This window comes from Crassostrea angulata, chromosome 5, assembly GCF_025612915.1.
Source record: "Crassostrea angulata isolate pt1a10 chromosome 5, ASM2561291v2, whole genome shotgun sequence".
Classification (NCBI taxonomy): domain Eukaryota; kingdom Metazoa; phylum Mollusca; class Bivalvia; order Ostreida; family Ostreidae; genus Magallana; species Magallana angulata.
In genome coordinates, this window is record NC_069115.1 from 58,059,215 (window position 1) to 58,073,756 (window position 14,542).

Genomic DNA, 14,542 nt, shown 5'->3' on the forward strand with positions numbered 1-14,542 from the left:
CCATCCAGCATCCTTAAGGTTGATGTGATGGTTAGTTTGTTGACAATCCAGCATCCTTAAGGTAGATGTGATGGTTAGTTTGTTGACCATCCAGCATCCTTAAGGTAGATGTGATGGTTAGTTTGTTGACCATCCAGCATCCTTAAGGTAGATGTGATGGTTAGTCTGTAGACCATCCAGCCTCCTTAAGGTAGATGTGATGGTTAGTCTGTTGACCATCCAGCCTCCTTAAGGTAGATGTGATGGTTAGTCTGTTGACCATCCAGCCTCCTTAAGGTAGATGTGATGGTAAGTTTGTTGACCATCCAGCATCCTTAAGGTAGATGTGATGGTTAGTCTGTTGACCATCCAGCCTCCTTAAGGTAGATGTGATGGTTAGTTTGTTGACCATCCAGCATCCTAAAGGTAGATATGATGGTTAGTTTGTTGACCTTCAAGCCTTCTTAATTCTTTCTCGCTAAGCTTGTTTTGTCTGATCTGTGGTTATAATGCTGGTCAAGAGATGAAAATAACGGACGGTCATGAACAGACGGACAAACATCTTACATGAGTTTTGTGTTAAAAACTTTACTGTGATTCGTTGTTCTATGACTCGTTCGTATACATTACAGGTTTGTAATTGTATTTTCCATGTATAGAAAAGAAACCTTCACAGTTTGCAGTTAGAGTAGTCCCCCTTTTACTACAACAGCTGAGGAATGTATTTAATCAAATTACTCCAAAAATCAACAAAGCCGTCAAATCCACATGATATATGTAATGTATTTTCTAATAAATCGATCAGTGTCTGTTACAGTAGCAGTGACCGTCCGTACAGGTTGCCTGGCCAGGTGGACACCCGATCATGTGACCAGAGGGGCACTGTGACGTGGTTTTGCAGGCGTCTGTAAAATCACACACACACACACACAAATCAGAAAATAACGTATGGTATCGTTTTAACTGTCAATCCGAAATAATGTAACAATAACATGTGGAAGCGTTAATCACACAGATTCATCTCATATAACACAGTTTTCTTTATCCCTTGTTGTTAATAAAGCATGCCTCACGGACCATCTATTGAAGATTTTTGAAACGAAAAGACACAAAGACTGGTCGATTCTGGATAACTAAAATCTTATGAATTGTGGAGAACTAAGAACCTATGGATTGTGGAGAACTAAGAACCTATGGATTGTGGAGAACTAAGGACCTACGAATTGTGGAGAGAACTCATGACATTTGGCTTATGGAGAACTAAGGACCTATGGCTGGTGGAGAACTAAGGACCTATTGATTGTGGTAAACTAAGGACCTATGGATCGATGGTTATAATTGGTGAGATGGAAAAAGATCATGTCTATGAAATCCCGCAAAGATTGCATAAAGAAGAATAAATCTTCAAATTGGTCGGGCTAAAACAGCTGATTCTCTTTTTAGTCTGGCTTCAGAATCAATTTTAAGATAGACGTGCACGTGTTTTTTTTAGAAAATAAAATCAGATGTACCTACAACATTGAACCTAATCCTTATCCCATTTTCTATAAGGACAATTAAAGACAATGGTCATTATTTACAACTTGACGAAAACTATAAATTTCAAACTGTCCATCCACCAAGATAAACACCAATAGTTGCTTGCAGAATTATTTTCATTTAAAATAGTATAGAATTTCAGTGAACATAGAAATGATGCCCGTTTTGGATGTTCAAACTTTTTCTATATATTCAAAATGCATAATAAAGAATACTGCATGTATATTAAAAATGCAAAGTCACGATTTCAGCTTAAACTTTTTCAAATGTAAGTTTTCTCCATTTTTTATGATTACAATTTTAACTTACCATTTGTCATGATAAACTAAATTATGAATATCAAATGTGGAGTTAGAATAGAACAACATTTAGAGCTCCCATTTTTTATGTCCAAAATAAACAGCTTGCGCTTTAACTTGTTTTTGTTCATAAATTTCGTATATTGATCAAAGTTTCGTTTAAAAAGCTAGGAGTTCTTTACTAAATCATTAACACCGTGAAACAGTTTCTCAAGGTTTTCACATATTTTTAGTTCTAGGTGTGTGGGTTTTTAGGTTTTTTTTGTTATTCTGCGGTCTATATTCATTCAAAACACTGGACACGAGTCGTGTTTACAAAAACAAAGCATTACCATCTCGCTTATAATTGGTCAATTGACGCTTATAAATGGTCAACTGACGCTGTAACTGGTCAACTGACGCTGTAACTGGTGAACTGACGCTTATAACTGGTGAACTGACGCTCATAATTGGTGAACTGACGCTTATAACTGGTCAGCTGACGCTTATATCTTGTCAGCTGACGCTTATAACTTGTCAACTGCCGCTTATAACTGGTCAACTGACATTCCCGATAGAAATCACTGATATAAGCATTGTCAACATTAAACAATGGAAAAATTGAGAAAAAAAAATTCTTCGCAACTCGTCTTAGCTATTATTTGTTTTGTTTTTTTTTTTCAAAACCTTTAAAAATTATTTTAAGGGGCATGGTCACGATTTTGGTCAAATTCTTTTTTTTAAGTTTTTATTATTTTACAACGCTTTAGAAATGCATTTCTAATGATCAAATAAAATTTAAGAGTCATTTGTAGAATTATAAGCAAGATACAGGGCTCACAATTCTTTGTCATATAAACAAGGTTCGTGCCCTGTTTTTGTTTACATAGGTTCAATATACCAGTAATAAATCTTTTTCCAGCTTATTTGTCAACTTTTTATTCATCTTAAGCACAGATAAACAGTTCCTTACGTTAAACACATTCGATTTAGATTTAAAACTGAAATTTTTACTTTAACGTTCCAAAATGTAAACAAACGCTTTGTTTACATAGCGAAGAATTCCAAGCTCTGTATCTCGATTATAACTCAACAAATGACACTCAAATTTCGGTTGCCTATTAAAAATGACTTTCTGAAACATTGTAAATATTAAAATCGGGAAAAATAATTTTTGACCAAAATCGTGACCATGTCCCTTTAAAATGTAACATGTAATATAATAAGACACCCTGTATTTGATATAAGTGGATTAACATTACATGCACTTAGAATGTGGTTTTTCCAGGAAATTCCAATGGTTCAGACCATTTAAAATAACGGATTTATCACTCTTGTAAGTGAAGGAGCCTCTTGAAGATACACCTATAATGCTGTTTGTGTCTACAGCGCGCGTGAGTACTTACGATCAGGGCACGTGCAGACCTTATTGACGCATTGCTCGTGGTAGTGATTGGGACAGAAGTTCGGACAGGGATGGTCAGAGTCACACTCAGCCTGGCAGGTCACGTGGCAAACTGAATGATGAAAAGTCTAAGTACTAGTTCATTATCATGACAACTTGTGTTTGTCACGTGCAGCATTTGACGTGTAAGTGCAGCTCTGTAATCTTCCCTATTTCGGACACGTGTCGCATGTAGGATCGGATTATAAAAATCAGCTTTGAATACTAGTAAATTTTGCCACTACAACATGTTAACAAGATATATTTCATAGTTTCATGGTCTATAGTTTTGTGAATTTTTCTTTCAATTTGAGTTGTCATGTTTTAACCAAAGCTAGGCATCCTTTACCTTGATTTATTTTTTTCCTGGCTCGGCACGAGCAAAAGACCCCACGGCCATTCTTTTGATCCCATTCTAACTCTTACAAGAGATATACATGTATTGTAGGACACATTTGTGCTATTCTCTTCTAATTGACATTGCCCCAGAACCTAGACATTTTTTACTTCTTTAAAACAAATGTTATTTAGACGAAAAGCATACACACAACTATATCTATACATACTGAGGTATCAGACAGATGAAAGAATGATGTATGAAAGTTCTTAAAAATTAAATGGATCCACAAAATGAGAAGTCTATCAAAGAAAAATATTCGACAAAGCAGTAATTAATGAGACATTGCCTTGAAAATTAATTTCACAAATTATCCTCAATAAGTAAAGTTAGCGATTATCAAATCTGCCTTTTTGTTTTGTTTGCTCTGTTTCTGCTTTATCAAAAAAATGTTTGAGCTCTTGTTTTGAGGAGATATACAAAGAGTGTTCGATTAAGTATTACCTTGATCCCCTCTTAAAGGCCTTAATAACAAGTGAAAACAACGATTTCCCAACCTGAGTTGATCATAAACTGCTCTTCAAAATCAACATATTTTTGCAATCTGTGTTTACTTTGTTGAGTAATGTGTGCATTCATAATTCAATCAAACGTCTCTGTCAATAACACTGTTTCCTGTTTTCAATGCCTGTTTTATTGCACAGTTATCAATTATGATATTGCCAAAAAATATGCGATGTCGACTCTACAAATACATAGTGCATATACAGAAATTACTAAAATGGCATTCATAAATAAAAGCTTCCATCTATGGAAAAAATAAATTGCTAAAATATTTCATAAGTAAACAATACTTTACCAAATCCTAGGCAAATAATGGCGATAAAGGTATTCATGTTAACACCTCTCTTAGACACAGTGGAATAATCTGAGGAATATGGCACCTAAGTAAATGGGTCAGGAACATAGATAAAAGTCAATATGTCTTAATATCATAATATAATTCTCTCTCTCTCTCTCTCTCTCTCTCTCTCTAAGTGAAGGAAGAGAGAAGTTTTGGGAAATCAAAACCAGTAAGTAAGTAGTTGACTGCATTTCGTAAAAAACAACACACAAAGTACGATACAAGTAACCGCTTTCAGTAACAAATTTTAAAAAAGCCAATTTTTCATTGATAAACATACATTAAACAACCAGCATTTTTACGAAAAATAATATTCAAGATGACTGAATCTTGGTAAGTTTTCAATTGTAAAATCAAACATCATTCTGCGGAGTGACTATCTGCATGATTGCAAGAGAACATATTAATTAGGACGAAGGACCCGCAATATTGGTGATACATGCCACTGTTTAGAGAGTCAAGTATCCCCGGGGATACCAGTTTTCTGTCCCAAGGTGCGCTTTGCCCGCTGGCATGTTTTTCTCGGTTGGTTTCGGGGTACACTGGACAGCTTCACATGACATGATAACTTATCACTGCTCGCTATGAATCCTCTCTCTGGATTTCACTAAGTACATTCGGATGAATACAACAAGTCAATCACGTGGTCACCGCCCCGCTGAACTCGGGCTGGATTTTCTCTAGGTTGGTCGCCGACCGATTCGTCTCGTCCGTTTTGGCGCTGGCGGAACTGCTCTCCTCCGACGGTTTGCTAGATTTCCCGCGCTTTTTCCGGATAAAGCGGAACAGCCATTCCAGGTTTTCTCTGCGGAAGAAGATGTAAACGAGCGGATCCAGAATCATGTTGAAGGTCGCCATTCTGCTGGCGTGGAGGTCCGCATTGTTGTTCTTCTCGGATCCACTCTCATTGACGATGGCGCGGATCTAAAAACAAATTAAAAGGAATTGTAAACAAAAGAGAAAATAATAGCTGCAAATGTCATCAACTATAGATAAACCTTTGATTGCAGTACATGTTAATTTTATTTTAAAACAAAATAGAGTTAAGTTTTTTTTATAATTAAATAAATGCAATCTAAAAGCAAACAAACAAACGTTTTTAGGTTACAATGTCGCGCAGTTGATTTTTCTAATATAGGTAAAAGAAGGCATTAAAAAACGAGTGACGCCCTGGTCATTTTTAAAACTCTTTTTCGTTTCTATTTCACTATATAAAAAAACTTCAGCAGATTCACATAAATACAAATTCTCATACAACGTGGGGATTTTTGTAAATACATACACATAAATTTTACCTAAATAAAAAACAAGATACGAAAATAATAAATTCATTCGTGCAAATAAGAATTTTGCTCAGCCATTGCTTATAAACGAATACAATGTATACTATTTCTTTCATTTATATTACCAAATATGAAAACCATGAAATTTTGGCTAATCTCGGAATAAGTTTATAGTTCATTACGTTTTGTGTTCTGAATAATTGTAATTGCTGACGTCAGAAAGTAAAGAACATCTTGTAATTGTCGTCCTGTTAAGGTCACTATGACGACTATGAGGACATTTTAATTCAATGATGAGCTCAATAATTTACTTCCTTCATTTCAATGTTTGTATTGCCTTCCTATATATAGCTATTAAAAAAATGGGGGAAGTTTTGAATTTCCGTAAACATTGTGCTTGTGTAACGGAAATATAGATATGAAAAACACCCAATTTGTTTGTCATAACAGTTTTCAAAGGGTAGTTAATTTAAAAAAAAACATCCGGGCTCTGGTCGTATTGAGTGTAGACTGAGTGAACGACACGCCCTTAATCATCTATACTTAATTTAGTGTCTTAACAAGTAAACAAGGATGAACGTATTTAATTTACTGTCTTCAGCCAAACAACTTTTCACACCAGTTGCCATACAAAAATACTTTAAATTCACTTAGATCAAATATTTGCAATGGGCAGGAAATACACATTCCTAAAATTTTTTCAATCGAGACGATTGCCATGAATTTTATGCTTGCAATAATACATGTACTTACTCGACAAAACGCATTACAGTAACTAAGCTTACATAGTTATGTGCGTTTTAACCAAATACCCAATTTATACCTATGTTCTGGTAGTTTAAGGTCAAGTTTACATTGTCATCTGGTTACTGACAATGACCATGTGCTGCTATATAATGGCGTTATATTGTAATTCAAAAGAATACTTGTCTCGATAAAGCTCGTACCAAACCTCATGTAGGTGATATTGAAATGGATATAGTTAGTGAACACTTGCGTGTGTAAGATTTTTTACCGTATTCTTACGCAACTCTATGAACAAATTTGATTTTAATTTTATTTCAAATTTCCTGTTTTTAAGGTTAAATTTGTATTCTAGATTATTAATGACCATGTTTTCAAAAATTCTTGCAATAACACAGGTGTTTGAATCATAAGTGTGTTAAAATGCACTTCATTTGACGGCATCAAAATAAAATAAATAATATTGACACGTCTTTATCAAGAAAATTCAATCCAGTGTCAGGGATTTAAAAAAAAAGAAATAAGTGTCATTATCGCGAACATTTAAAGACCCATACATTCACAAAATGCAGAATAAAGTAGACATTTAGGGGAGCAAAACTTTATATTTATTTAGTCGAGTTTAAGTATTTTTACAGTCTCCATCTCAACAAGGCATGCAATGGTCTACTTAAAAAATACTGAGAGAGGGAACAATTGCTGGTTTCTGATATACACACTGTATTAAAATTTGTATTTACATACATGTCGGATGTTTTTATACATGTTTCGGATGTCTAAATACATGCAATGCTTGAGCATATAATCGGCTTATTACAGTCTGCCTCACACACCGTATTTTGTAATTCCCTTTTTCGTATTTTCCTATTTTTTCTGGGTGGGGGGGGGGGGGGGGGGGCGGTGGTGGTGGTAAGTAATGATCATATACTTACACTACAAAGTCCAAACCTGCAGTCATCAGTATGTACTACTACCTCTTTCTGACTTGTTCAATTCAATTCTTTATTCGCTCAAGACCAGTTCACTGGTATTTGAGGTTCAAAATCAGTATATACAAATGTACACGAATACAGTCAAGGATCACATGTACAGTAAGAGTAATAATGACTAAAAAAAAGTTAAAATCACAATACAATAGGTTGTTAAAGTTGGTTTCTGGAAGAACAGACTTTGAAAATTTTCTTAATAAATATTGACAAGTTTTTTAGTTTTTCTACATTAAAAGTATTCATGAGCTCGTTAAATTTTATAATATTTGGGTTTTCATAATATCTCTTGGGTAAAAACATTTTTCTGTCGTTTACAAAATATGTACATTCTAAAATATAATGAAATTCATCCCCAATACTATTAGAATCACACATTGTACATTTTCTTAAATGTTTTTCAATATTATTCCATCTACCTGTTTCAATGGGGAATCGATGATTACATGTTCGTAATTTTGTAAACGTGATCCGTAGATCTGTAGGTAAAATCAACAAGTACTTTTCTAAATTGAGATTTGTTTTAAAAATTCTATAATTAATACATTTTGGTGAGTTATCTACAATACTTCTCCAATCTTGTACAAATTGATTTTGTAATATTTCTTTAACTGTTGACTTAAGCCAGTTATAACTACATATTGTTTGATTTTCCCATATATATGACAACCCGCACGAGTTGAGTATATCATGTATATATACTTGTAAACTACGTTTTAATGATTCAGATATTTATAATGACATGAATAATTATTCGTTTGTTTTTATCATTTTTCGTTGTCTAGATATATGTAATGACTTGTTTGTTTATCGTTGTCTATTTTCCATAACCACAAAGTGCAAGTTGGTCGAGGAGAGGAACACGTTGTACAACTATCGCGTATTGTCAGTGTCACGTGACATTTGTAAAGTCTATTCATCATAACATTATGATATAAGGAAATCTAGACTAAGTGTTGCTCTTAGAAAACAAACATTAACCCTGCACTGCACAGTAACAGGCTAGATGTGATGAAACACCGTTAATCTTGTTGCACTTAAAGTCCAGAGTTACGCATCCACAAAAGTACTATGTATCTGCAGAACTGTAGCTCAGTGGGAAAATTCTGCATTTAATCAGGTACCTATAAAATGTATCTAGGCATCGATGCATACACATGTCTCTTTACCTATAAATGAGATACTTTCCTTTTTGTGTTTCAACTGAGTGGAGAGCCAAAAGCAAGCAATCTCGTCATAAGAGAAGCATCAGTCTATATTGGCTAACATATTATAAGCATTGGTATTCCACATGCTGTAAATTGGTAATGTTTGAATCGGACATCGAAACCAAGGTTGCATAGAAGTAAACTAACATGCAATTAATCATCAAAGGTGATGTTTTGTCATTAGCAGACAGGTATGTCATAATTTAGTCACCCAAAGAACGTATATACGACTAAATCAAGATAATTTTCAATATGATTCATTATAAAATTCTTGGTGACTCCAAAATTATTTGAAAAAAAACAACAAAAAACGCGTGTTCAATTTTCTTTAAACAATGTCCTCTGTTTTTTTTTCTTTTCGAGGACCACTAATGAAGCAGAGTTTACTAATGACGACATCTATCATTAGAGACTATCTCGTAATTATAAATGACGAATTTCTAGCATTCAAATTCAAAATGATGACTGCAATGGTCTGTAATGACGAGATACACAAATGAACCACAAATGAATCTTATTCAGAGTATTCAATAATACACAATTAACAAAATGGTACCTCAAGTCCAATGGGAAAAAGAGACACACAAAACTGAAAATTGTTGAACACTTTGAATACTGCAATAACTTACAATACAAGTTACAGAACGTGTGAAGAATTTCAACAGTAGCTTACAATTCCCTTGTAACAAGGGAGAAGTTGTTTATGAAACTCATTTCAGATTATGTTGTAGCTTTGAAATTCGAAATTAAAACACTGCATATGTTGAAAGGCATTGACAATCTGAATCGGCAATGTCTGAACCGTCAAATTTATTTTGCGAATGCGTTTCAACCAAATATGCGGATTCGGTGCTAATGTATTTAGGACTCAGTAATCCAAACTAAAGTACGGGGCTTTCAATTTGATTAAGAAATATAACTTTCGATTTGTTATAGCTATTCAATCTTCCTCATTTTTGTAATTTATCCACATCTTGATCAGGAGTTGTGTGTTTACGCCGCGAGACTGTACCCTGCTCAAAGTAAAGTGTCCTCGGTCTCTGCTCCCTCTCTCTCTCTCTCTCTCTCTGACCAATCACATTCGTCCATTTGCGTCAATATGATAAAAGTCGTCAATATTTTAATAGTGCAGGGAGAAAGAGTTGTTTGTGTATCGCATTGCAGTACAGTACGTCTTTATTCCAAAATTACGTTTTTATAGAATAAAAGACACTCAAACGACTCAAATTTACTATTTTAAATCCTTTTTCGTCGCTTAAAAATATAACATAATTAGATTATACACCTAGAATGAATCCCTTGGGGCACTTGTAAGGGTTTATTTTACACTCATGTGGAATAGTTTATACCTATATGTAAAATTTTAAACAATTATAACAACCAAAGACTACAAATATCACGGGAAACCTAAAATGATCCCTACTCATCCTCCGCATTCTTTGTGTTAATGCTATGAGACACAGTGTTTTAAGGTAGGCTGACAATGCCTGTCTGACATGTTTGTTACTGTCAGTTTTCTGCCTGTAGTCCAGTATCAGTGATTCGTCTAGACCAAAGACACACGGACTTTGTTTACACAATAAACAACCGTTTACAGAGAACTGCACGGTACTCCATCATATCCAATTATGCCCGTAACCGCAACATACTGAACATGCCAGCTTAAAAATTGTGGTTCATATTGCATCGTCACATACACTTTTTTTAAATGCTGATGGGAGCAATTGCATTAATGAGGTAATGAATGCAACTGTTGTTTTACATGTAAGAATTATCAGTAATATCAGAGTGCATTATTAGATTGTTAGACAGACTGCAGACATGAATATGTAAATTGTCTAAAAGTTTAACAAAAAAAACCCATAACGTTTATATTGTTGTTAGAATATTTCCCCATTTAGTTGTTCATGAAAACTTGTCATGGAAATTGCCCCAAAAAAAAATCACCGACCATAATATTCAGCATTTGAATGTCTAACCATTTGAAGACAAAAACTGATACAGGGAGGGGGAAACATTTTCATATTAACTGCGGTAAACTAAGCACTTCTTTCACTGTCTGTTACGTAACAAGTGAAGTGACTTTTAAATGCTAATTTTATTTTTACACGTTTGTTCCTTAATATTGACATGGCGAAATGCATCCCCAAGTCAAAATACAAGATAAAAATACACAAAAGCTGAAAAACCAATCACGCTGTCCATTTCAAAATTAAATTATCATTTTAATTTGTACTGATCCTAAAAAATCAAAATTGCTGTGAAGGGTAATATTCATTATCTCCACTATTCAATAAAGCTATTGTATATGTCGTAAAAAGAAACAAACTTGATGTCAATTAAAACCAATATAGGCCTAATATTTTTTAATAATGAAAAAAAACAACATTACAGGTAGACATTCAAACTTGAATTTAATTATGAATCGTTCATGATAATGCGACATTCAAGCAACCTTAAGTAAGATACAACAAGGTGAAGAGAAAACCACCAAGCTAAATTATATATCCAAATCTAGTGAATAAAAAAGACCCCCAATTCCACCGCGGGATTTTCCTAGTTCTTGATAACGTATTGCGAGAAAGGATATAGAGCATTTAGTTTTTAGCAGGTCATATATTTCACTCTGATAAACTCAAAGGTTGTTTACTTTTGGGATTGTCAGAGAAGGAAGTAAAATCCCGGACGATATCTTGACCGAGGTCAGATGTCGGGCGGATATGTTGAAATCGTTCAAATTGTTTCTTAATGTATAACTGTCAAGATTTATGAACAACAATTTACTTAGTGGACCAAAAAATCTCACAAGGATGTCAGAAACGTGTGGAAAAAAGGCAGGGATCCTGTTTACAGGGAGTTTAATCTCTTTTTATCTAGAAAACCCCTGACCTCAAATTGTAAACGCCTTGCAGAATGAACCACACGCCCTGGTCCTAGATTAGATTAGAATGACCCTCCTGTCCCGTGGTGCATTTCTGCGCCTGGCAGTGGGAGGGTGAGGGTAGTTATGATTTATGATAAATTCACCCCCCCCCACCCCAGCAAGGGTGAGTGGGAGCCAGGAAATGGTCTGCTAAGAACTTTAACAAACTCTAGATTCATTAATTTTTAGTTATATGATAATGAAATGTATTTAGGCCTGCTACATAATAAAACGGTTTTTTATTTGAATTTATAAATGACGTCGTATGCCATTTAATGGAAAGACATGTGCATTTTCTGATTATAAATCTTTTTAAAAAATGAACGTTTTTATAATTTGTTCGTAAATTTTGTTTGAATTTTCCGAAAAAATATTCGACTCGCTTAAGAAAAGGAAGAGGTCATTATTCTTCAATGATATCTTCAATATGAATAATGGTGAACTTAAACGTGCTGTAAAAGTTCACATCTTGGCTGATAAAAATTATTCTCTTCATAATTAAAATCCACAATTGCCTTTAACCATCATCTAGGTTATTTTGGGTAAAGTTTTCACCGAGGATTCGTACAATAAAAATCGTCAATATACAGGTTTCAGAATGAAATTTGCTAAAATATGTCGCCACTAAAAACTTCTGCCGTATGGTACATGTGCAATATAGCATTTCACCTGTGTGTGTTTTACCTGGGATAAGTCTAAATCGTTAAGCGTACTTTTCCCTATTTATTTTTATCAAGGTTATAGTTTCTTTATACCAAACAGACGACATTTTGACAAAATCTACCTCTGGCAAAGGACAACCTTGCCTATTGAAAAAAAAAGAAACAATTAAGCGTCGTGGTTAATGAAATAAACTTAACAATGATTGATGTTCTGTGGCTGGAGAATAACAGCCGCAGAGTAAATTAATGCACATATCTAATTTTTTCGTAAGGATCGCTTTTGCAGATTACGTGTATTTCAATTGCAACCAGACCAAAAAAATCTGCGTAATTAATTTCCCAAAAAGGTGTATACATGTAGAAATAACTCACCGCTAGGGGGACCCCGCATGTTGCCGTTACTATGACGATGACCACCAGGAGTACGATGGAGTAAATCTCGTTCCTCTTGGCTTTACTGTTTTGTTTTTTCTTGTCGCTGGCACTAACACGGCGCATGACTAATTTGACAATGACTAACAGATTGAATAGAACAGTACAAAAAATGATCAAAATCCATATTACAGAGTACAGATAAGCATAGACTTTGTCCGCCAAATTCTTGGCTCTAAAATTGTAGAAGCACCATGTCCCCGGGTATTGAAGAACGTACTCGCCAAACCCTATGATGGGGAGGAGAGCGATGCAGGCCGTGGTGGTCCAAATACCCCCCAAAATGATGTTGGTCCTCCTCTCTTTGGCTCCACTCTTGTTATAAAAGAATGGAAACCATACCCCAACGAATCTCTCCGTCGACATGGCGCCAATGATCGAAGCAGACGACAAAAAAACGAAACTGATCATGTACCCGGTGTAATCACACACCGGCTGACCTCCCTGCCATTGCACGTTGTTGGCGTAGGTAGCCAAAAGTACGGGAAAACAAGTCACACTCCCGACCAAGTCCGTGATGTTGAGTGAGACCATTAGTCGGTAGAAGGCGCTCCATTTGTGAGACTTGGTGGACCTGACGATCATGATGAGAGCAGAGATGTTGAAGACGAGGGCGAGGAGAAACATAGCGATGATCATCCCCACGTACCCTTTACTTTTACTGTCAGTGTCCATGGCTGTAGAGTTTAGAGTTGTGTTGTTCGTAACGTTCATACTGACTGTTGTGGCACTGAAGTCTGTAGAAGACATCCTCTTGAACCACGTCTGGTTGTCCGCTGCTATCGCCTGCTTGGTCTCACCGATCACTGTGTGTAGAAATACATTTATCGGAATAGTCATTTCATCACATGTTGTTTGGGTTCACCTGACCCTTCAGGTAAACATGGCTCGAAATATCGGGTTACGAAGAAAAGCATGTCAATAGTACACGAGTTGACAGTTTCCCTTCCCTAGCCCTTAACTTGACAGCCTAATTTTCTACATCAAAACACTCCGACACTTTGGTACAATCTACGAGGCCTGAATTTAATGAAATCCCGCTTGTCGCCTTGAGCTGAACTCCGAAGTTTAAATCAATATTGTAGAAAGAGGAAGAAATATTTGGGCACACTCGTTGGAGGAAGTAGCTATCCAGGCCAGAGGGGTGGTCCTTTCTATCCCGACGTTTCATGAAAATGTTTGTATATCCTGAATACTGTTGATTTTGTACCTTCAGTTCCGGAAAATGTAAAGCTGGCTCAATGGGTTTCTTCTTTTCTCGTGTCACCTTTGGATTTTCCCTGAGAGATATATATGCACTATTAGAATCGTATGATAATAAGTGAAAGCAATTAAGAGCATGGGAAACAAAATTAATTGATGTCAACAAAACTTACAAAACAACTGAGTTAAAAAGTTTGCAGATCCTAACGGAGGCAAATAATACTGGGTGTATGCTACATTTAATTAGTCGAAAATAACTTCATTATTCATGATTTAAAAAACTGCAAGCCTTCTTAAAGAAAAAAGTTAACTGAAAAAAAATCTGATGTAATTAGCTAAGTCATTAAAGATGCAATTTTTGAAGATTAAAAAGGAGAAGTGAAGACTTTGGAAATGGCCAAAGTCATCATCATATTAGTATATGTATATGTACATAGAACTCCCTACCTATAGGGCATGCAGTGAACTGACTTCTGTAGGCAAGCAGTGGACAGTCCGGCCTGAGTTAACTAATCCCTGACTATGACTCTGCGTATTGTAACAGAAACCACTCATAAATTTAACAGGCGAGAATGACAACCCACTGCATTTTAAACATGGACCTGTCATTGCCCTCTGAA

The 14,542-nt window shown here is 35.3% G+C and overlaps 1 protein-coding gene across 1 annotated transcript; it reads right to left on the reverse strand.

The window, feature by feature from the left end:
• Positions 1–742: 742 nt before the first annotated feature.
• On the reverse strand, positions 743–14,528 carry LOC128184859 (prostaglandin E2 receptor EP4 subtype-like). The gene is made up of 5 exons (XM_052854483.1): positions 14,370–14,528; positions 12,660–13,999; positions 4,437–5,405; positions 3,203–3,313; positions 743–884 (listed from the first exon to the last, which is right to left on the reverse strand). The coding sequence occupies exons 2-3, from the start codon at positions 13,557–13,559 to the stop codon at positions 5,121–5,123; spliced, it is 1,185 nt and encodes a 394-aa protein (XP_052710443.1). The 5' UTR covers positions 13,560–13,999; positions 14,370–14,528; the 3' UTR covers positions 743–884; positions 3,203–3,313; positions 4,437–5,120.
• Between the last annotated feature and the right edge of the window lie 14 nt (positions 14,529–14,542).

Bases quoted from the DNA above. Each gene is read 5' to 3' on its own strand.
- LOC128184859 (XM_052854483.1), bottom strand. From the start codon at position 13,559: ATGACTATTCCGATAAATGTATTTCTACACACAGTGATCGGTGAGACC. The intron at 5,406-12,659 runs GTGAGTTATTTC...ATTTGTTTTTAG, and splicing joins CATGCGGGGTCCCCCTAGCG to ATCCGCGCCATCGTCAATGA.